At 41.0% G+C, this 23,602-nt stretch overlaps 1 protein-coding gene across 2 annotated transcripts; it reads right to left on the reverse strand.

Annotated features, from left to right (window-relative positions):
* Positions 1–394: 394 nt before the first annotated feature.
* On the reverse strand, positions 395–11,490 carry LOC147864375 (glutamate decarboxylase-like). Of its 2 annotated transcripts, none has more exons than XM_087320155.1 (8): positions 11,375–11,490; positions 3,881–4,085; positions 3,393–3,593; positions 2,947–3,161; positions 2,263–2,516; positions 2,130–2,182; positions 1,860–2,035; positions 395–910 (listed from the first exon to the last, which is right to left on the reverse strand). In XM_087320155.1, exons 1-8 carry the CDS (start codon positions 11,473–11,475, stop codon positions 604–606), a joined length of 1,512 nt encoding a protein of 503 aa, XP_087176281.1. In that variant the 5' UTR covers positions 11,476–11,490; the 3' UTR covers positions 395–603. The 2 variants fall into 2 exon arrangements, with proteins under 2 accessions (XP_087176281.1, XP_087176280.1); XM_087320154.1 differs by lacking the exon at positions 11,375–11,490 and adding an exon at positions 5,699–5,912.
* Positions 11,491–23,602: the final 12,112 nt, after the last annotated feature.

Genomic DNA, 23,602 nt, shown 5'->3' on the forward strand with positions numbered 1-23,602 from the left:
TGCATGTTAATAATTTAAGATGGTAAAAGGATATTCGAAGAAGAAACACCTAGTACCTACACTTTTTGAGAATGCAACCACTATATATTCCCATCATTTGCCATCGTTACCACCTATATTATCTCACACAAATATTTGGGATGTTGATAGAGCTACATGAATGAGGGCTCAAACAAAGATGCAATTTCATTTAATGCACACATAACTAGCTTAACAAAAGAATTCCCATGGTTGTTTGGGGGTAGCAATCCTTAATGATGATCATTTCTATTGTAAGATGCCCTTGAAATCAAGATGTTTGCATTTTGTTAATCATGACATATGTTAAGATTGCCAACCTTGTTGTCATAAAAACACACTAACACTAGGGGATGAGACCATATGAAAAAACTACTTATGGCAACTCAATTGTAATTTTACTTTCACTTACAATAGATTCTCATTAAATGTAATAGCATGCATATAATGCATATAATCAATATTTTACAAGATGATACTTGCATTGTTTTGTTGCATAAAAACCATAGCACGCTATATTAAAGAAAAAAACAAGTTTGTCATTGGATACTCAACAACTATTGGCGTTTTCCGGATTTCACAAAGCTAGCATATACCATAAGATTTCTTAAGGGAGATATTCTTCTTCCAAATACTCAAAGTTTGTAAGGCTATTTTTTCACTTCGTGGTGAGAAGGGAGTTTCGACATTCTCATTTATGATCTTATCAACCTTGGTGGTTTTAATTGTGAGCGATGATGGTTGAGCATCCAAGTATTCGAGAACCCTTTCAATGTCCTTTATCAATCTTTGTGCTAATGTGCAGCTAAAATCTTCTCTTATCACAACCCTTAACAAATGTATGTGTTCTGCATCAGGTGCCATTGTGTATGCTGGTACAATCCATCCAAACCTGACATATGATTCATTCATGTAAGTTTAGATTCTTGCATATCACATGTTTTCCCCTTTTCTATTGAATATAATATTTTACACATGTATAGAACTTTTTTATCGAACAAACAAAATAGGCCATAAATGGTCCTGACTTCACTTATAGAAGTTCCTTGGACATGAAAATTGCATGAAGTTGAGGAATTCAAAGTTTTAACCAAGGACAAAACCAATGCCCCTTGATACCTCCTACTTATTATTAAGTTCAATCCAAATAATTAAATTTCTAGATTTTCTCTCTATTGAGTGCATTTACATAAGAAGAAGTAGAATAATATTTAAAAGGATTAGAGGAAGAAGAAGATTTCTCCAATGTCGTCCTTTACACAAAAGGAAGAACAAGACTACATTTTCTATTGTTTGTCTTGCTCTCTTCATAGTAAGGTTGTTTTGGAGTAAAGATGATATGCCTTGAGATAGGAGTGATCCCATGTATTTATCACAAAGAATGTAATAGTATTTTTAGGGTTATTATTGAACTATAAATAGGAGTTCGTATACAATGGTAAGAATACATTTTCCACTACCAATCGGAGTATTTACTCTCACTCACTCAGTCATTCTCTCTTGTTCTCACTTTCACTCTTGACACCTTTGATCATCTCAATCTAATACACTAAATTTGATGCGATAATGTGATGACGCCCCTAAAATGTGGCATTGTTGGCACTAAGTTTCATTGAGTTGGTTTAAACTGGACATTCGATTGGGGTATATTTAATAACGGTGAATAAAATGATCAATTTGAGATATGTAAGTGCATTTAAGTCAATAGAAAAATGAATCTAATATTGAGATCCTCACTCCTTCCAAAACTTTGATTGCATGTGCATTGTTTACACGTAAAACTTCTTTTGCTACACTTGAATGCTTTCAAACTATATACATTTACATTTAAAGGAACATACCTCCGCAATTGATCAGCGATCTCATATTCGTTATGTTTACTCCTATCCAATAGAGAGAAAGCAACCAATGGAACTCCAACATTCTTTGATAGAATCTTGAACTTCCCCGTTGCCATTATCCCATTTGCAAGCACCTTGGCATTAGATTGACAATTCTCCATGATGCTCTTGTATCCCTTCACATAGTTTTCCATGCAAAAGAATGCTTCAAATTTGGATATGGACAAACCTTGAACTTCAAATTTCTTAGATACATTTAAGTAGTTATACCTCAAATCCTAGTCGAATTAGTTGATAGTATTGTGCAATGACTTGGCTAGCTCCTATCATTTGGATGTCCAATTTAGAGAGGAAAGATACTCCACACAAGAGGTGAAAGAAAACAAATGGAAGTTCATGTTACCTTTAGAAAAGTTCAATGTGAATGTAGGTTGGTCAGCTCCAAGATAGTTCACATGGAAAATGAGCTCCTCAGGTAAGTCTAGTTTGCTCCTCCAAACCACCCAACCAATTCCAGCGTATACAAGGCCATACTTGTGTCCACTCACATTGATACTCCTAACACATGAGAGCCTAAAATCCCATTCTATCTCTGGATATAGGAAGGGTGCAATAAATCCACCACTAGCGGCATCCACGTGTATCGGAGTGTCCCACCTAATTTGAACCTTGGAGTTAGCTCTTGAACTTCACACCTTAAGACGATATACTTTGTACTAAATCAAACAAAACTAGGTTGATGTGTGTTTGTGTTGGTGGTTGGTTCTATTCAATGATGTGGGCCTTACAAAAAATAGGCACGAAGGGGATCCATCCTCATTCTTGTAGATTGAATGTGTACATAACCGAGGTTGCAAGTGTCAACAATGTCCTAGGTATGAATGGGCTTGCTTCTAAAGAGGGAGTCATATTTCACTTCTTGGCATCTGCCTTATTTCTCTATTGTGAATGATCTAATAAAATTGTGATACAAGTTGGTCTACAAAATGCTAACACAAGCTCGAGGGATAAATCTAGTCAACCATTAGAGAGAGTAATGGTAGATCAATGCATGTTGTCCTTTCACACTAGTTGTTGACTAGCTTACCCTGTCTCCTTGTTCTTTTCTTCAAGGAGTTCATTCAATCGCTTGACATCTTCAAACTCTCCATTATATGTTGAGCCCAAGATTGCACACACACAAATTGTGTTCTCATCAACAAGCTCCACGGCTTTCGCTGGATCCATGACATAGTTATCCTCACTAAGTTTTACATCCTTCAACTCCACTTCAAAATACCTTGCGAATTTCTCCCAACAAACCTATGACCATCCACAAAGTATGTAGAGAGAAATTAACCACCAGAAAATAGTTGTAAATTAAAAAAATGCCTTGACTATGTTCTCGAAGAAATTGATCAAGAATTTGGAAGTCTAGTTTTTCAAATCGAGTTAATGCATTCTGAAAACATCTAAGTGTGAGGATTTGAACGTTGAAGGGTGAGAGATTATTATCCATACTCATAGGGAATGTCTATGTCTAATATTGTGTACCTGGACATTGGCACCTGTGACAATGTTGGGTTTGTCATATGGCAACCCTTGCTCCTTCCGCTTGTTTTGCCATTTGCGCTTGAAGGCGAGGCCTGCCAACATGATGGCCTCCGATGAGCCAACCGTCCCCGCGCCCACCGCCTGCTCCTTGTCACTCAACGGTGCGTTGAATAAGCGCGCAATCATGTTCACGCACCGGTCCTACGTTAGTGTTACACAAACTTGGATTTAGTACTTGGGCCCGAGCTTTTGTCGTGAGGCAACAATGCATTACATCCGACAACATCGTTGCCTTTCATTGATTCTCAAAAAGTGCAAGAGAAACTCATTGTGAAGGTAAATACAAAATCTTTTGGAAACAAACTCCCAATAATAAAGGAATTCAATAAAAAAAAGTTTATGAGAAGAGACAAGATAACAAAAACTTTTTGTGAGAATCTTGAAGAAACAACTTATGTTTTGTTATGGGTATGTGTGTATAAGTCCACCTGAAGCTCGGTGGTGATGGGATATTCATCCATGTCAATATAATTCTTATTCAATGACTCCATGATGAGCTTGTTGCATTCCGGCTCCATCCAAGTTGTCACAAATGATGCAAGATTGAGGCGAGGATTCCCATCCAACATTAGTTCATCACTAATTATTTGATATGCGGCATCTTTCGAGATTTGATGCTCAGGCATTCGGAACCTGCAACACGTGACAAGCTTGTTTTCTCTCTCATAACCAATGTCACCAAACCTATTTCCTCCTCATCACTATCTCGATGCCCCGAGATGATAATTAGTCATTACATTAGCATTGGATAGTTTGGAAAATCATCACCTGCCGATATCTCACATTGTATTCCAATGACATATTTAAGTCGAAAACGTAAAGCAATGTCAACAACTTGTTTTGTAACTCAATTTACTAATGACCAAAAATTTGAACATGAGGAATTTATTAATTATGAGAGACCAAATAAGACGGGCAATCGAATGAGTATATATATCCTAAGGTTGTTCAAATCTAATTTCAAGTGAACACCCATATCACGACTTGTCTCTTGGCTCACATATCTAGCACCAAGCATATTGTGGCTTGGCCCAATTGTCCATGAACATGACACCTAGTGTCCCCTAAGCACAAGAATTAAACACAAAGATCATGACTCATCTCAAGGCAATGAGATCTAGGCATCAATTATGCTAATCCCATGAATTAAGAGATCCAAACCCACAATTTAAATTGTAGATTGCCTAGATGGGGTTTCATGGGTAAGTTTCATTGAATTTCTAGGAGTAAAGCATTATTCACGAAAAAAAGGGATAAAAACGAGATATTTGCAATGGTCCATGAGTTCTTTTAGATGGGGGTAAACTACTCCTCTTGGAGTCTTTCTTTCTTTTTAAGAAATGCGAGCAAGTTTTCCCAAGGGCATGTCCCGGGATTTTAAAAAAACGGAGTGTCATTTTAAAAAATCAAAGAAACTCCGAGGGGAATATTTTCAGAGGGTTTCTCGGGGGCATCTTGGGGAATATACCAAAAACCACTTCTTAGGGGTATCTCGGGGAAAACCAAAAGCTGCTTCTCGGGGATATCTCCGAGAAATACCAAAAACCACTTCTCGGGGGCATCTCGGAGAATACCAAAAACCGCTTCTCGGGGAAATCTCCGAGAATACCTAAAACCGCTTCTCGGGGGGATCTACAGGAATACCAAAAACTGCTTCTCGGGGGAATCTCCGAGAATACCTAAAACCGCTTCTCGGGGGGCATCTCTAGGAATACCATAAACTTCCCGGAGTGGCATCGAAGGAGATACCCGAAAACTCCATAGTGCCATTTTGGAGAGATTGAAGAAAAACTCTGGCATCGAATTCTCGGAGATTTTCCCCCTCCAAAGGCTGGAATTTGCGGGAGATTATCGGGGAAACCCGTGTGGTGGCATTTCGAGGAAAAAACAATTCAAAGAAAAACTTGAGAGAGGAGGAATCCGGAGATTTCCCCGGGAAACATACGAACGAATGATTGGGACTCATCCATTTCGCAAACTATTATGCAAAATTAATCAGGATTTGTTATGTAAAGATTTCAGATCTGCAATGGAATGATTCAAATTGCTAAGCAATTTAAAAAAAAAAAAAAAACTCTTATGCAAATTGATTGAAGTGAAGCCCAGATTCATTGGCTAGAACATTTGATTGAATATGATGGAATTGATTAAAGGTCAGGGTTTGTGCATTGTAGAACAATTTAACTGTAGTTAACTTACACACACACACACACACACACACACATATGTGTGTATGTGCTAATTACCTCGGAAGCGAGGTCTGGACATAGCGAGAAGCGAAGGTCGACTGAATGTTCTCATTGCCGTGGTGGATAAGATCGGAACTGGAGGAATATGCAGTGGAGAGCACCATTTTCAGTGAATAGCTTGTATAGAATTGAATCTAAGAGTATGTAGATGGTGTCAACAAGACAAGGGGGGAGGCACCTGAGTGGTCTAACTGCCTAGTGTGTGTGTGTGTGTGTGTATGTGGGTTTATAAAAGAATGCCTCACTAGGGACCCATTGACTAGTGCTTGCTTGTAAGAGCGACCCTAGGGTCCAAGGACTAGTGGATATACATAAGAACGACTACTCTTGATGTTTTGAGTCACTAGTGTGTATGCATAAAAGTGTGTCCCTCGTGTTGTTTGCTAGCGCCTCGTGTATACATCTTAAATATACATAGTAAGTATGGTCGGTTACTATGTATTAGTAAGAGAAAACAACGTGAAGCACGCAATAAAGGAATAAAGGAGAAGGAGAGGGAGAGAGATTGCTAGCAATTGCATTAAAATCACTAGTATTAGAGTGTGAATGCAACACCAAAAGGAACCTCAAGGATCGAATTTTTTGATATGAAAAGATCTATCACCAAAACTAAAGGTGAGACAATGTGTTTAATATGGAATGACTCTGACTTCTTAAATAGTGTTTATAGGCAAGCTAAAAAGAATGGCACACTAAATGTCGGAGCGGATGTTGTTGTTGTCAGAATAGAATACTGACGATGACGAAAAAGAAGCAATTAATTGACAGTTTGGAGAGATGAGAATGAGAACACAACATGTGTGGTGAAAACACGGCATTAGACCAAGAGTTAGAAATAGGAATCATGATCCGAGTATTTTTGTTTCCTAACGGTGGAGATAGACAAATTGAAATTGAAATACAAGAAGTTTTTGGAGTGCACTTCAAGATTGGACAAAAAAGTCTCATTGGCAAACAATGCAATGTATTCAAAGAAAAGCTAACAAAAAGTAATTGAAAAAGAAATGGAATGTGATCAATCATGGCGAGCAATCACGAGGACAAAATAAGAATATTCATGAGCAAGATGTTTTCGTGGCACTAAAATATCTACCTATTAAATATTATAGAAATATACACAACTTCGTTCTGAAATTTATTTCATGTATCAGGAAGAGAGTTAGACTGACAACGTGGCAAATGCTTCCATTCATTGACAGTGAATTTGATATGCAGCTACATCACATAGTTGCATTTTCCTTGTTTTTTTCTCTAAAGCATCATCGTCATGCCTTGAAGGTAATACAAGGGCTTGGTTCAGAAGATGTGGGATAACTGTTTAAAAATATGTTATTGAGATAATTGTTTTAAAAAAAGTAACATTGACATTTTACTAGTCATTTAGCTAAAGGATAACAAAAAAGTAGTCAAGGAATAAAGCTTGTAATTGTAATACCACTCAAATGAAAGATATGAAAATTTGTTGGGTTATAAAAGTAGGTTGGACTCACAAGGTATGCTAGGAAACATTTAAATGAGGTGGAATGTTGACAAGAGAATCATTCTTTTGCTGCAAAACATAGACAAGGGAAGGGCTAAGATGTGATTATGTTTATAGACCTAAACAAAAAGGGAAAAATCACGTGATATCATTGAAAAATGTATAGATGCTCAATTTATGCATGGAAATATGTTTGAGGCCTACACGATGATCTTAGCATTCCTTGTTTGCTTGAAATTACTTTGTTCACAAATAATTGTCTATGCAACATAAGCAAGAAACAATATGAATTGGCCACAAAGCATGGGAATGGATTGGGTCTTAGATTTCTACAAGTATAAGAAGATGAACCAAATGGGTATAGCATTTTGACATGATAGTAGTGACATTTCCAATTTCTTTCAAGCATAATCCTTGAACTCTACATTGGATTCGCAGTAAATAATGGGCTATGGGTTGTGAAGGTAGGATAAGTGGTTTACATTTCACACTAGGTAGAGTTTGGTTGGGCACAACCATTAAATGGATTTATATTGTGTCACTCAAATAATGTAATTTAGTACATGTGCAAATCCATGGATGATGACAAATATGTAGATTTAACAAATGGTTAAACTTGATAAGGTATAATTAGACTACTCTTATAGACTCTACCATATGTGTTTTTGGTGAGCTATTGATTGCTAGTTTATTGTTAAAAATTTGCAAGTTTTTGCTAAAATGGGTGTGCATAATGGATGCACCAATCGTCCACAGCGTCATCCATGGGACATGAATAGTCCATTCATAATCCAATCACTTTACGTTAAGGTCAAATTGTTATTTCACCTAGATAATTGGACTATTGTTACTCAACTTGTAAATGTTTGAACTTAGGAATGAAGGTTTCAGGTTTCAACTTGAGTTACAATATTAAAGGTAAGAAAACATTACTTAAGAATGAGGCAAAGTATGGAGCTTGTTTTCATTAAGAATTGGGTTTGGATGTGGGTACATGCAAACATAATGAGGGTGCAATATATTTAGATTTTGAGTTTGTTGAACCCAATATTATTGAGCAAAAAAATGATCAACAAAAGTGTAATAAATTGAGGAGATAATATATTAAAGGTGTTTAACTATATAAACAACCCCTGAGTGAAGCACATGAGACGAACATAAATATCGCGGGTGACCCATACCACTAAATATTACCTTGTGTTATACGTTGGTTGTTGATTAATGGATCTGAAAAAGAGAGCCTAGCCTCACCAATAAAGTCTTGATAAGATCTCATGATATCGCAATGAAGAGGTGGCTAGTCCTGGACCACCACGTGTTCCCACGTATATGGGTTTGTCCTAAATTCTAAGATAACCAATCTCCCAACTATCCTACCCCTAACCCATTAAATTTAGTTATAAAATTGGTTCGTAAGGTTATGCCTATAATACGGAAGCATAAGCAGAGAAAGGGATCACACCCATTTTGCGATGACTTGTTTCACATCGAAGTAAGTGGGAGCTATGACAAATCATTGACAAAGGTGTAAAATAGTCAAAGTTGGAATGGCTCAAGGATGTATGGTGGTGTGCAATAGTTTGTTTGAGAGAGATGTAGGTTTTTTGTGAGTGTAGTAATGTGTTAATTGAGATCTTCCCACTTGAAGACAGGTTGTCCTTGGTTAAAGGTGTAGATGATGATAAAGTATAATGGAAAGAAATTAAGGTTAAAATGGATAGGTTAGAGGTTGAATTTTAGAAGATACATATAGGAAGATAAAATTTCTATTGGAATTAAATGTAAATATAGAAAGCTTTATTGGCTTTTGATTTTCTTTCTCCCCTCCTAAATGACGCATTTCCATAGGTTCTCCCTTGTTTGTGGTGTGAACATATGATGCTACTTGTCAATCTTGCTTTATCCTAAACTATATGCATATAAAGGTATAATTTTTATGATTTTCACTTTATAGGTAATTATAATGCTCAAGAATATAGAGGTATGGGGTTTGAAACTCGTTCCTTGTGTTTAGTTACAAATTTCTGGATCTTCACTTAAACCAACAAGTATGCTTGGGTTTAAGCACTTTAGTTTGCCTTGCTATCATCTCCTTTTGTATTACCAATTTACCATCTCTAAGATCTCCATTAACTTGTGCCCTCTTGACACTTGCATGGCCACCCTTGGATCTTCACATTGGGTTCACTAATGTCGAGATAGGTTTCACACTTGTAAACATGGATTTGACCTTTATTCGCAAGTGGAGAGGAGGGCTTAGTAGAGATAATTGTTTTGTAATGAAGACTATAGGATAGGAAATATATAATAAGAATTTAAAAATTGAAACAAAAACAAAAGAACAATATAATGGAAAAGTATGTGATTTAAAGAATGGAGGTTTGAATCTTGGTGGAAACATACAATGATAAATTTGTAAGTACCTCATGAATGTTAGAAATTATAATGCATAAAAATATACAACTTTATTGTTTCTTGTGTATATCCTCATTTAAACGCTAGATTGGTAAATTTCTTTCTTGTACCCTTGGTAAAATTATAAGTACTCTTTAGTTTAGAGGTAGTTCACACAATGTGCCACTCAACATTTACTAACATGACAAAATAACAAAAGACAAGCTTAATCATAACGATGAGAAGCTTATCCAAATGAAGAGAGACGTGCATATCCTTGTATGCGCTTTAACTTATGTGAATTAGGCTCCCATTTTATATCATTCCTCAAACCTATTCGCGGAATCATCTTAGATGCGTTCGTCCTAGTTAAGTAACCAACCTAGGCAATGCCAAACACCCTAATTTGAGTTTTCATCATACTTGACTTCTCAGTTTAGGTTTTCTAATAGCTTATGCCATAAAACTATCATTTCCTTTTCATACTTGGTTACCTGACACTCATGGCGAGGCTCATTACAATACATGTATGTTACTCGTTGGGATATTACTCAAAATGGGAGGGTATGGATTGGTATGAATAAACCTAGGGATATTGACCCATGCATACTCCATCTACAACAACAATAAGAGATTATTACCTTGTATATTTCCACCCAAAATATATGTCTTTGCCTAGAGCTACAAAGACATGAGAAATATATTGGTTGAAGTGGTTATGCATATAATTTCCATGCACACAGGTCTTAGACCAATGAAGGACCATAAAATGTTAGCAGATAGGATAATTTATCCCATAGAATGCACCACGTGGGTTCCTCTTTTATTTAAGATTGATTGATTGCACTTCTTTGATTAGGTTGGCATAGGGAGTGGTTAGCCTAAAGGTCACAATAGTGATAATTTAATGTTACCTCTATAGCCACCTAGGAACAATTGATAATGTCCATTCCAACTCATGTCACCTACATTCCATCGAAGAATATGTGTATTTGGAAGTAATCGGGTGTGTACACACACACACGGGCGCGCGCTTGCGCATGCGCTTGTACGTACGTACAAGCACGACCACGCACACATAAATGTATAATTAGTCAAAAACCAATTCAATGTGATGTCATGTGATCCTTGATAATTATTAGGTCACAATAGGGTAAAAACATGAAATGATGTTTAACAATTGACAACGGTTCGGTTCGAGAGTATCAAACTCAAACCGTTAAAAAAAATGAAACTTAAACCGAATTGAATTGAACCACAAAACCGTTTACAAAAAAATAAGCTCAAACCAAACGGTTTTAGAGACTTTCAAACCGTGAAACCGTTAAAACCACAATTTCGCACTTCAGATTTTGTTATCAAGTTAGGTCAAAATTCAAAATTTCACATTTAAATTTTAAAAAAAAAATGTTCAATATTTAAAGTTTTCTCCTAAAATATCAAAATCAAGCTTAAAATGTTCAAAATAATATTTAAGAAAATTATCGAGTGTCAATCCTAAACTGTTTGAACCGTAGTTTCAAAACGTTTAAACCAAAAATTGTTAAACCAATAAAGGCTAGAACCGAACCGAACCTGAACCGGTTACAAGAACCTGAACCTAAACCAAACCAAACCTTTAAGACGTGGTTTCAAGGTTTGATTCAGTTCAAACCTAGCCATTGCCAATTGCTAATGATGGTGTAAAAGATAATGTCTTGTCACTAAATGTTTTCAAACTATTATTTTCGGTCTTTTGATTGATCAAACAAACATTTGCTCTTAATCCCTACAAAATTAATAAGGTTTCAATGATATACCTTGGTAGGGAGGTTCTCACATATCGAGAAGCGAAGGTGGATTGGATGCTATCATGGTCATCATGATTTGAGTTAGATGCACTGGTATTGCTAAGCACCATATTTTTGTGTTTGTGTTTGTGTGTGTATGTGTGTGTGTTGAGAGAGATAGAGAGAGATGAAGAGGGAAAAGCGTAAGAAGAATAGGCTCAATGACAAAATCTAAGGGGAATAATGTGAACATGTAGAATGCTTTTATAGTTTCTTAAAAGAATAATGTCAAACTTAACCATACTCTTTGACCTAGTGATGGGGTTAATTGTGGCTATTTGATTATGTCTAATAAAGTTGCATTTTCTTATTGGATATTGGCATACTTGTATGTATTTCTCATAAATATGCTTTGAGATAATGTCACTCCACATGGTGTTAATAAGGTAACACACAACCAACTTAAATGAAGGATTTAGAAAAAATGGAGTGCACACTTTTGAGGAGTTTCATATACAAAAAGGTGTGGAGGACCAACCATAGAAGAATTAGAGTTCACAAAGGGAAATCATCCAATACTTATAGATGACATTGGGGTCAAGTTGAAAATATGTTGCCAATGTCTTTATCTGCCATGTATAAAGAAAATACGCTTTGCTTCATTTTTTTTGTCAGCTACCTATTCTTTTAGTATGACCTAGTTCCTAGTGTGAAATTGTAGTGCGGTAGTTTGAATCTTGCCTTAAACTTAATGTATCTCAATCACTCACAATTAGGGGGTGACTAATGTTCTTGAGATTGGGGACAAATTCCATGTGAAGACTCTAATGGCTATCAAATGTTATTAATACCTCATACCATATAGATTACTTATTTGGTTATGAAATAGCCTAGAGAGGGAGAGAAGAATTCCATTGTACAATATTCCATTGTTCCCCAAATGAAAGTACCATCTTGCTTTTACTTTACAAAAAGTATGTTCGAAAATCCATGCTTCCATGTATATTATTTACAAATAGTTGAGTTACATCGGCACCGATTATGATGGCATCCCATCAACCCACCGCATTACTTCTCATCAATAGCTGTATAGGATGTCCTCTATACTATTGTGATGCGGTTAATGGATGTAGAACGACTTTAGGACATTTGATTTGCACTCTCATACTAGATCCCATCTCATGAAATTAAGCTTGAAAATGTTTGGAAACTTGATCAAGTTACATGATACAAAATGTGAATCATAAAGAAATAAGTAGTATGTTAATAAAAAATGGATCATTTATATGTTGCATTTACAAATTCCAAAGAGCATCTCAATTCATACTTGTGAATAATTGTTTCCTACAAATGTTATAAAATTTTCAAGCATTAATAACACCTAATATAAAGTTTTATGTTGAATTATACGTAGCAAAAAAATTAAACAATCTTACTCTTTGGTGGTCATTGTTTAAAGAACTCTTGTTGTTGAAAATCTCGAAATAAAAGTATCGGATAATGTAGGAGGAAGGGCTACTTGTTCAGTATGAACATAACAAAGGTTTCACTTTACACTCTTCTAAAGATTACCATTGAACTATATCCTAGAATGCATTTGTACCCAATCTTTCGGAGATGAACGATGAAGACCGAAGGCAATCTCAATTGTAACAATGAGAATTGAGGGGGAATTTGGGGCAATGGCTTGGGAGAGGTAAATGTACAGGGTAAAGGAAACTTCGAGTAGTAAAGACAACCAACCCAATTCATAATTCTTCGTCATATACGATCAAGTCATATGAATGTATACTTTTGTTACAAATGAAGGTAGGTAATGTTCAATTCAAATCAAGCACAAATTTCACTCCAATAATCCTTGTTACAATCTAGAAAAAATATTTGTATTTTGATTACATGTAGGATAAAGGTATATTTCTTGTTGTCCTAAATGAAGCGAACACTCATAGGAAAGTTTTCAAAATCTATTTAGGTTAAAGATAAGTAGGAAAATTTCCGGTGGAGGTCAAAATGTTTTCTCAATCTCGATTTAACCTTGAACTTCATTTACAATTAAATATTTAATAAAAAATAAAATAGATAAAATATAATATTTTGGTAATAAATAACTAGATATAGAATATGATGCTTCAAACCATTATAAGGTACATGTTTTGAACTTAGCAACCATCATTTAATCAATGTATGTAAGCAACACATTAGAGCTAATAGTGACATGCTCTTAAACCTTAGTGCATGTGAGATATCAAATTAGGGAATATCATTTAGGATGTGAGGGGAAGAGAAAAAACAATCATCTTATATGTGAGGAGAATACAAGAGCAACGTTGTGTAAATATGCACGTGATGTGCTATTTTCAAGTGGAACCACTAGGGACTTGACCAAGGAAGATGGCTTTGGTGTTGAAGGATCACAATTGATGATAGTTTGACAATCCCTTCTTCTCTTCTTGTGCATTAGAATGTATATGACTTTTGTGTACAATAAATTGTCTATGTACGCTCACGCTTTTTGTGCATGTGTAACCAATTGGTTTTTGAGCATAAGCATGAGCGTATTAGGTGTGTGCACAAATATGTTCTCTACTATATGTTTCTTTGATGCATTTGTATGTATGTGATTGTGATTGTGAGTGTAGGTGTAGAATCTAGATGCACCTAAGAACGTGTAAATAAGCGTGCCGTTGGGTACACTTGTGGATGATCACAAATATTAGTGTGTACTATTGTGTTTTATGTACCTTGGTATGTGTTATGTATTATGTATATATGAACAAAATTGGCCACCCATATGTACTTCTATGAACCTCTCTACCTTTACATTTTTTACATCACCGTTCACTTCCAATCACTACCATTCTTCTCTTGGGTCTTACTGTAGCTTCGGCTTGAAGCTTTGGAACCGACGATCTTCTTCTCATTGATTGGAACATTCCATCTCTTGAACACACAAGTTTCGAGGTTCAATGATGGAGAAACTCTACCGCACTCTGAATTTTAATCTTCTTCTAACAAGGTCATGGGCATAATGTTATTGGGGTACCTTGTGGCAACTTCTTCCTCTTGTATTCCCTCCATCTTGCCTTTAAGCACTTTACTTTCACATGACTCTACAACCTCATGTGAGTCCCTAGATATAGTGAAGTTTGAGCCCTCTTTCATTCTCTTGGCCTTTGCTTTGACCATCTTGTATCCATATGTTAGGAAGGTGGTGTACCATACCTTTACCCTTAGTGTTCTCTTCATGTTGTATATGGGTTTTTGTATTGTCCTCTAATTCACTTCCACATGCATTAGTCGTTAAACACTCCTCTCTCTCTCTATTCCTGAACTTGAATTCTCTCCTCAAATGTTCTGCTTGGCATTTTGCTCGTATGTCTCGAGCTTTCTAGAGTTGAACTTGCTCATTCAACATTCAACGCATGCAATGAACCCTTGTGGATTGGATTCCCATGCGCTTGTCAGGTGCCCCACGCTTGTTTCTTGTCATTGATGCTTGACTTTTGTCCTTATTCTCTCTTGACCCTTTAAAGCGCGAATGTTGCTTGGTTGGTGGGATGCCAAGATTTTTGGGACTCGGTTTCATGGGTTCGTCCCACTGCTTAAAAACTCTTTTTGCTCTTAGCTTCCTTTCAGAAACTTTGATTCATAAAATGGAAATTTTATCATGGCCCTAATAGAATTCTCAAGATGATGTCGAATTGGACTCCTCAATGTGTGAAATCAATTTTATGTATAACTTTTTGCTCGTTGCACAAATTAAGAAGCTGAAATTCTACCACGATCCATGTTAGATTATAGATCACATGAACAAAATTGCAAGTGTTCCTTCATGTTCATAATTTTAATATAGGAAAGTGGGGAAAATCCTTGACAAGTCACAATAATTCGGAAGAACAAGAGATGAACATACAAATACCTTTGACAATAGTTATAACCTTTTTACGTATGGTGGGAACGAATGAGAAGATGAGAGACAAAATACAAAATAATGTTAGGAGAAGATTTTGAGTTTAGCGTAGTGGGTATCAACCAATGGGTACGTTGCATTTTGTTGTCGTAGCCAATCAACACACCCTCTTGAATCTTTATCCCATTTTGTTTTGTTCATGAACAAAGTCTAGACTTGTCTTTCTCCAAAACGTGTCACCAAATTCCGTGCCCTTGACAATGAGCTCTCATTCTCATTTTATATTGGGTAAAAGTAGTCTAAACTAGACTAAAGTTCATGGGGTTAATACTTTAATAAGCATGAAGAATCACGATGTGTTTAATCATGTGTTATGATCTATTGGTGGACCCTATATAATCTATCCTCAATTTCATGAGTTTGGGAACTAGCTTGGCAAAATATATTTGTAACAAAATCATCTTTTCACCCCTCAATTGCCACATTAGGATAGAGGCCAGATGCTTGTCCATGCAAAATGTGATGGGTAAACGCTGAAGCGGACTTGTGAATCAGACACAAAGACTTCGTTAATCTATTTTTGGTTTCACAAATTCTTCGGTTTCCATGGATCCTACTAATGGAGTAGCCACAACAAGTGAGAAGCTATTTGGCTTAGTTCAAGCATTATCACATGTATATAACTAGGCTTTTCAAGTACTCAAATGGTTTGGCTCATGCATGGCAAAAAAGAGCATCGAAATGGATGTCACACTTTTGTAAACCTATGTGCTTCCCCATCAACCAAAGCAAAATAATGAATGTGATAATAAAAATATGCGAACCTAACATCCCATAACATATCACCCCACTATGAGATCCATTGTAATTTTTCTTATAGCAAGGAATGACCATGGTCACACCTCATTTGCAAACCAAATGCTTTTAACAAGACTCTATGGGCAAGGATTTGTCCACCACCTTCATTGGGGCTAACTTACTACGAATGTTTTTCAAGTACACACACAACAACAAACATAGGTGGTGAAACCCTCAATGACATTAGATGAAGTCGGTACCCAAGCATAGATAGAGTGGAACATGCAAAATGCTTCCAATATGTCCAGTATCTCCTTTGTAAAAGTGGAAGAGAGAAACCACATGACAAACCTTTGTGAAGTCCATATCACCTTGGACACACAAACAACTACTAATGATATTTCTTAGAGCTACAAGACAACCAAGTTTCCTTTTACCCTCAATTGTTTGTTAGGTCTTATGTTGTTTTTCATGCACAAATTCGTTGGTTGAAAAGGGTCACACCCCTTGCGCCACTAACAACCCCAATGTCCATTTCCATGGATGTGGACTTACTAAACCCCACCATTGACCCCTTGGTGCTTGATGAGTGATATTCAATTATAAGAGGTGAAACTTTTCCCCCATCAAGAAATTGAAGTCTTTACTTGCCATCAAATGCTAAATAAAAGACATAGATGAGCTTCATTACTTTCTTGGAATTAACATCGTCCACATACCATGTAAGATCATGCTTTATCAACACCGTTACATCTTGAACTTGTTCAAATTTGGTATGACGGATTGCAAGCCGATACAACTTTCTCACATATCATCAATAAATAATTGGAAGCATTATTTACTTGATAATCACTCATACTAACCCTAGCTACAAAGTCATATGTGTAAGCTAATTCATGAAATTATGTTCCATGGGATGAGCACCTCAATTGTGGAGTGGAGGATGCAATGTGTAAATGACACCACTAACAATAACATATCCTACAAAGAGAGAGTTTTGGTTAAACTTGAAGGCTATAAAACACCAATCAACATTACAATAATCAATAGATGGTGGCTCTATCGAACATGGAGGCGGAGTATCAGGATACCATCATCACCAATTGTGAAGTTGTATAGCTCTAGTGGAACTTGAAAGACTTCAACATCCATTTGAAGCTACACATAGTTCATATTGAAGGGAGGTGTTGCGAAAACAAGATCAACCACACCTTGTGTGAGAAAAAATACTCATTGGGACACTTGTATGTATTGAATCCCACCATTAAATTTGTGAATGTGAGATGCCCTTTCATTGAATCAAATGGATACCTTAGCTATCCCACTTTACTATCTCATTTATTACTAGATTCTTCCTTACTTCTATGTGTATTTACATAGGAGTTCTATATAAACAAATATGCCTTTGTTATATGTGGCATTGATTATACTCGATTTGCTTTAAGTGCCCTTGTATCTTTATTGTAGTCTTCCCCCATTATGATTAGGATACTTTATACTCAACTGTCTTGCCTCTTAGAGGTGAAAGGAGAGCTTATTGTGCTTTTGAGAACACATGTAATAATGGAGAAATACCTTTTTTACACTTTGGTGACACTTATTCTTCTCTATCGTGTGTATATATGGGGTGGTAACATTCCTCAGTCCACTTGGAAAGAGTTTGAAATTGTCCAAAAATATTCAATACTTCTCCAAGTCAAGAAATAAATGTCGTACATCCTTCTATTGAGATCAAGGCCATTGAATGGGTTGTCAAATACATGCTTAAGGATTAAAATTGGCCATCACATTGACTTCTAAGAATCATATGGGAAGCATGCACTATTATCGGTTAAGGTGACACAGTGTCGAATCCTCAATCCTTCGAGATTCGTCTCAAGGTTATTGTGGTTCAGGAATGGAGAGTACGTCGTAACCATGACACGGGTGATTGCACCCTGAGCTCGTAAGTGTTACGTAATCATGGAGACTGTGGAGATTAGGAAGACGACTACAACCGACTTCTTACGCAATAGCATACACAACATATATGACTCAACACAAAAATGAACTCGACACGAAAAGCAGATACAAAGAGTTACGAGACATAGAGAGTCAGGCAAACAAAAACTATATTGCAGATGTTTTGAATACAAAATTATCGCTCACTATTACAAGTTTTCCATGCCCTTTACATATAGGATTATGGTCGGTTAAGCACGGTGTGTGAACCGTTACTTTTTTTTAAAACTATTAATTCCGCTTTGGATATTACTCCCTCTTCATTACGCTATGGCCCCACCCATCTTCTTCGCTTGCCGTAACCATCCCTTTGTCTTTTCTCCTTCTCGACCTTTCTCACTTGGCCGTTCAAGGTGGCCCAAACACATGGCACGCCTGTGGGACAGTGCTTGCACGGTCGAACCCAGAGAAGACCTTCCTTTGTCGTCGAAGATGTCGAGGATGTTCGGCTCCGGGTGATCCTTATCTACGAGAACTACGGTAGGTTTGAGGGGGGGTGTAGGCGCGGGTTCGAGGGGGCCGACAGGCTCTGTTGTCTCCGATTCCACAGGGGGTGGGGGTGGGTGTGTAAGTTTCGTCAGTTCTGGTGTAGGTGGGCCGATGGGTTCTATTGGTTCCGGTTTAGCCTCTTGAGTGTGTTCTTCTGGTGGGCCTTCTACTGCTCGTTCAACGGTTGGTGTCTATTATGCTCGCGACTCTTCTAACGTTGTCGTGAAGAAAACCGTCCACAAGAGGAATCCGTGCACCAGAGCGTAGGAACCGGCTCTTCATGCACGTGCGCCTTATGTTGTACATAGGAGATCCTAGGCGGGCAGATTCGGTAGGTAGGAAGTAAAGGGGGAAACGGCTCCTTCTTTGCCTATAAAAGAGGGAGACGAGGAGGAAAAAAGGATCGCGGAGAGTCGAGGATGAAGTGCTGTCGGTTTGCGTGCGAAGGCTTCTCTCTCTCTCTCTCTCTCTCTCTTTCTGGTTGCAAACGCCATAGCTTCCCTCTGTGCAGGTTTCGGGAGGCTCGCGCTGCTCTGAGGAATGCCCGAGTGCTTCCTGCAGCACCTCCAACCTATCCCCCCCCCCCCCCCTGTGCGTTTACGAGCAGGTATCGGCATCTGTTCGCCGGCCTGTTCGGTTGTAACCTTCTTCGTGTTTTGTTGTCTTCGTGTTCTTGTTGTTTGTCTTGTCAATACATACATACTTTCGTGTCTTTCTGTGTCGCTGTCCCACTCGCGTCTTTGCGTCGAAGGGCCGTGTCCCTGTGAATCTACACCCGCACGTAGTGGGTCTCTTCTCTTTCTCTCTTGCTCTTCGGTACAGGACCCCCGAGGTCCCGCCTCACTCCACGCATCCGCGAGGAATACCTCGACATATTTGGTGAACCCGACGTGAAGGAGGCGGCAGAAGAGCAGAAGATGAGGGGGTCGGATCTTGCAGAGGCCATGGCTTCGGCCGTGGATCAGATATTGAGCACACGCGAGGGCACCGGTGCCCTCGACAGAGCCATTGAGGCGGTCGTCGGAACGATCAGACGTTTCAGCGGAAAGGATGCTACGAAGTATTTGGCGTCCTACGGGGCGGAAATGCTGATGTGGGACATTCCGGAAGAGAGGCGTCTTGCCGGGTTCCCTCGAGTGGCGATGCCGAGCATCCATGCGGAGGTGCTCGAGGTACGGGCGGAGAGCCGTACCTGGGAGGAGTTCGAAGGCCAACTCCTAGAGAAATATGGGCTGGACGACACGCTCCGGCTTTCGAAACGAGACTTCATGGAATGGGTGGAGTCCCCCGGCAAAGGAAGAAACGCGTCGGCACTCCTTTGGGAGTTCGAAGAACGCTTTGCGCGCCTTTCGGCGCTTGACTGAACCATTCTGGATACGAGCCAGGTCCTACTGTTCATCAAGTCGGTGGACGAGCGGGATCGGGATCAAGTCGGCTCCTTGCTGGAAACCGAAGACGGGCTGACAACCGACTGGGCTGCGGTTAAGAGAGTCTGTGGCCGTTTCGACAAACGGCGAGAATGGGCTGACAACGGGGCGGCCGGTGCGGGCTCTGTTACAGCAAGGAGGCTTGAACCGACACCGCAAGTGCGAAGGGAAGAAACCCGGGAATGGCTCGAAACCGGTCCGGCTTCGACCAGCATGGTCAATGGCTCGTCCGGAGGAGCAGCGCTAGAGGAGTTGACGCGGGCGATAAAGGATCTCCAGATCGCCCAGACTCGAAGGGAAGGCGGCGAACCGGCTCGTGACCGACGACCGGCAGCGGGGAACAGGTGCATGTGGTGCGACGAGGTCGGCCACATTCGGAAGGACTGCGGCGATTTCGCAGAGGCGATGAGAAACAGGGTGGTGTACCTGTGGGAAGGCCGGGTGCACGCTGGCGACACCAGGAGGGCCCTGAACCGAAACGACGGGCGAGGAGGTATGAAGAGACTGATAGAAGAGGCAGCGGCCCGACACGTGGAGGCCATCCACTACTCGGCGTCGGCCGGTATTCGGGTCGAGGGCAACGAGGCCCGAAAGGAGAGCAAAGACGGCTTCTGGTCAGCAATACTGGAAGGCCTCGCCGGCGCACGGCTGAGGAAAGATGAAACGGACCACGCTGAGAGACGGGTCCGGGAAATAACCGGGTGGAGCGATCCGGTCGAGGAGAAGACGGGCTTCGTAGAAGCTGCCTGCCAGAACTACGAGGCTCTAGTAGAAGAAAAACGAGTGGGGAAAGACGGAGCGGCCGGGCCCTCACAACGGTACGAGACCCGATTCGGGCAACGACGGAACGAAGCCGGTGGGTCCGGCTCGCGAGATAACCCCAGGAAGGGCGGGTACCGATTGGGGACGGAAATAGAAAGGACTACGGACCTACGAAAGGTCCTAGAAGAACGGATCCTCGACAGCAAAGTGGAGCTGTCATTACGGGAGGTGCTAGGGATCGCCAAGAAGGAGTTCCACGACTCCATTGTAGACTTGGTGAAACGGAAGAGACTGTCGACGGAGACGGAACCGGAAAGACCGGTGGAGGTGCGGACGACGCACATCGACGACTCGACGCTGGAAGATGAGTGGGCGGAGAGCCACTATTCGAGGCCACACTGGGCCCGAGCGACCACGGAGACCCCAGTAAAGATCGGAGATGTTCAGGAACCGGTGGTGGCGTTGGTGGACCACGGTTCGGAAATAAACCTAATGTCCATGGACTTCTATAAGAAGGGAAAGTGGCCGATCAACACCAGGCACGGGTGGAAGATACGGGCGGCAACGCGCGCCATCGAGGAACTGCACGGGGCCTGCCCGAATGTGCGAGTAAAGATCGGCGACGTCGAGATTGACCAGCACTTCTTCGTACAGGAGACGTCCTCGCATCCGATCATATTAGGGGAACCATACATCACGGCGGCGAGAATGGAGACCAAGGTGCTGGACAACGGTTCGGCCTACGCGAGGGTCAAAAGCCAGGACGGGCGCCATTCGGTGCAATTTCTGACGGTGTGGCCGAACCACGAGAGAAACCGTGAATCCCTCGATGGCGAGAGCCGGGAGGATTTTTAGAGAGGGCTGCCAAGGCGTGGGGCCGAGACAGCCCGGACACTCGGAAAAGACCCCATGACTGTACGATAGGTAGGGGATTTTGCTTCTCCGACAATGGAGGGTGTATGATAGTCGGCATCGTCGGCCGAGAAAAGACAAGGGCGGAAGTGTGACTTCGAGCGTGCGGAGTTCTCGGCCCGGACGAGGAAATCAGCGGAGCCGTGGAGGCGGTCTCCTTCGATGACACCTTAGGAATGCTGAGGAAGGTAGCTGGAGAAGACCTTAACGAAGACCGGACGATACCGGTATGTTCCGAAGAGATGTACGAAGTCATCGCGAACTTCAGTCGGGGGCTCGGGTCGGATCGGACGGCCCGAGTTAGCACGAGGTACAAGACTGTGGAGGGCAGCGAGTCCCGAATCAGAGGGGTGGCGTCGAACCCCAGTTTACGAGATCCGGCCTGCATAGGACACACCTTCACCGATAGAACGCTCCGGGAGCTTAAAATCGGTGGGGGCGGGTTCCTACTGCCGGCGGAGGAAGACCGGTTTCGGAGAATGCTCGGAAGGCATGGGAAAGCCTTTGCATTCTCACTGGAAGAGATTGGGTGCGTAGACCCGATGATCGTGGAGCCGATGGTGATATTCACGGTACCGCATGTACCGTGGAATCTCAAGCCGATTCCAGTACCGAGAGCTCACATCCCGAAGTTGATGGAGCTATTGAGGCAGAAAGTCGATATGGGTATTCTCGAACCGTCGAGCGCGCCATACTCGAACCGATGGTTTACCGTACCAAAGAAAAACGGAACATTGCGCTTCATTCAGGACCTGCAGCCGGTCAACAGAGTGACCATCCGGAACACAGGAATCAGACCGACCATAGACGAGTTCGCGGAGGCCTTCGCCGGAAGGTCGATTTACTCGGTCGGTGATCTGTACTCGGGGTACGACCAGTTCCAGCTAGCCGTGGAGAGCAGAGACATTACGACGATGCGAACTCCCCTCGGCCTAGTGCGAATGTGTACCCTGCCACAAGGAGGGACCAAGTCGGTGGCCCACATGGTGAATGCAATGAACAAAGTACTGAGGGATTGCATCTCGGACATCACCATGCCGTTTCTAGACGACATCCCCATAAAGGGGTGCCCGGTGGAAGAGAAGGACGAGACACTTGGGTCGGACGGATGCCGGCGATTCGTAGCAACACACATCGACGACTGCGAGAAGGTGCTACAAAGGCTAGAGGATGCGAGCCTCACCTTCTCCGGGGAGAAATCGGCCTTCGGGCAATCAGAAATCCTGGTGGTCGGGCATCTATGTGGACCATATGGCCGGAAGCCGTCTCCGGCAAAGGTAGAAGCCATCTCCGCGATGAAGACCGACTGTAGCTCGGTTACGGAAGTTCGGAGGTTCTTGGGGGCATGCGCGTTCTACCACATATGGATCCCGCATTACGCCCACGTTGCGGAGCCACTATACGGGTTGCTGAAAAAGGGGCAAAGATTCGAGTGGCGAGACGAGCACACGGAGTCGATCCGGAAGCTGAAGGAAGCTCTTGCGGCAGCACCGGCGCTCCGGAAGGCTGTCTACGAGAAGGGTACCCCGGTATACATAACGGTGGATACGAGCCCGACCGGGATCGGATGGGTCGTCAACCAAGAAGACGAGGACGGCACCCGGTTCCCGATCCGATTCGGCGCTAAGGTCCTCAGTGAGCGGCAGCGAGGGTACGCCCAGGTTAAACGCGAACTCTGGGGTATCGTTTCGGCGGTAAAGGTGGACAAAGACTACCTGATCGGGACAGAAGTGATTATCGAGACGGATTGCCTGCCGATTCTCGGCATGGTTTCCGGATGCGCGACACTGGACCTGGCGATGCTCAGGTGGATAGCGTACATCAAGTCCCTGGACCCGGAGATACGACACATTTCCGGAAAGGACAACGCCATGGCCGACATGCTTTCGAGGGCGAGGTTTGATGACGAGGGCGGCATGGTTTCGGAGGACAAAGAAGTCGGCGTGGACTTCTTCGAGG

Source organism: Azolla caroliniana, unplaced genomic scaffold (genome assembly GCF_043228905.1).
Source record: "Azolla caroliniana isolate FFs.n. ecotype wild unplaced genomic scaffold, voAzoCaro1.0.p SCAF_5, whole genome shotgun sequence".
In the NCBI taxonomy this organism is placed as follows: Eukaryota; Viridiplantae; Streptophyta; class Polypodiopsida; order Salviniales; family Salviniaceae; genus Azolla; species Azolla caroliniana.

What these genes read in the sequence shown, in the direction of transcription:
- LOC147864375 (XM_087320154.1), bottom strand. Translation starts at nt 5,805, where the DNA reads ATGGTGCTCTCCACTGCATATTCCTCCAGTTCCGATCTTATCCACCAC. An exon ending in CACATTGAACTTTTCTAAAG is followed by an intron (nt 2,183 to 2,262) that starts GTAACATGAACT and finishes TCCAAATGATAG; the next exon opens with GAGCTAGCCAAGTCATTGCA. An exon ending in ATCGCTGATCAATTGCGGAG is followed by an intron (nt 911 to 1,859) that starts GTATGTTCCTTT and finishes ATCATATGTCAG; the next exon opens with GTTTGGATGGATTGTACCAG.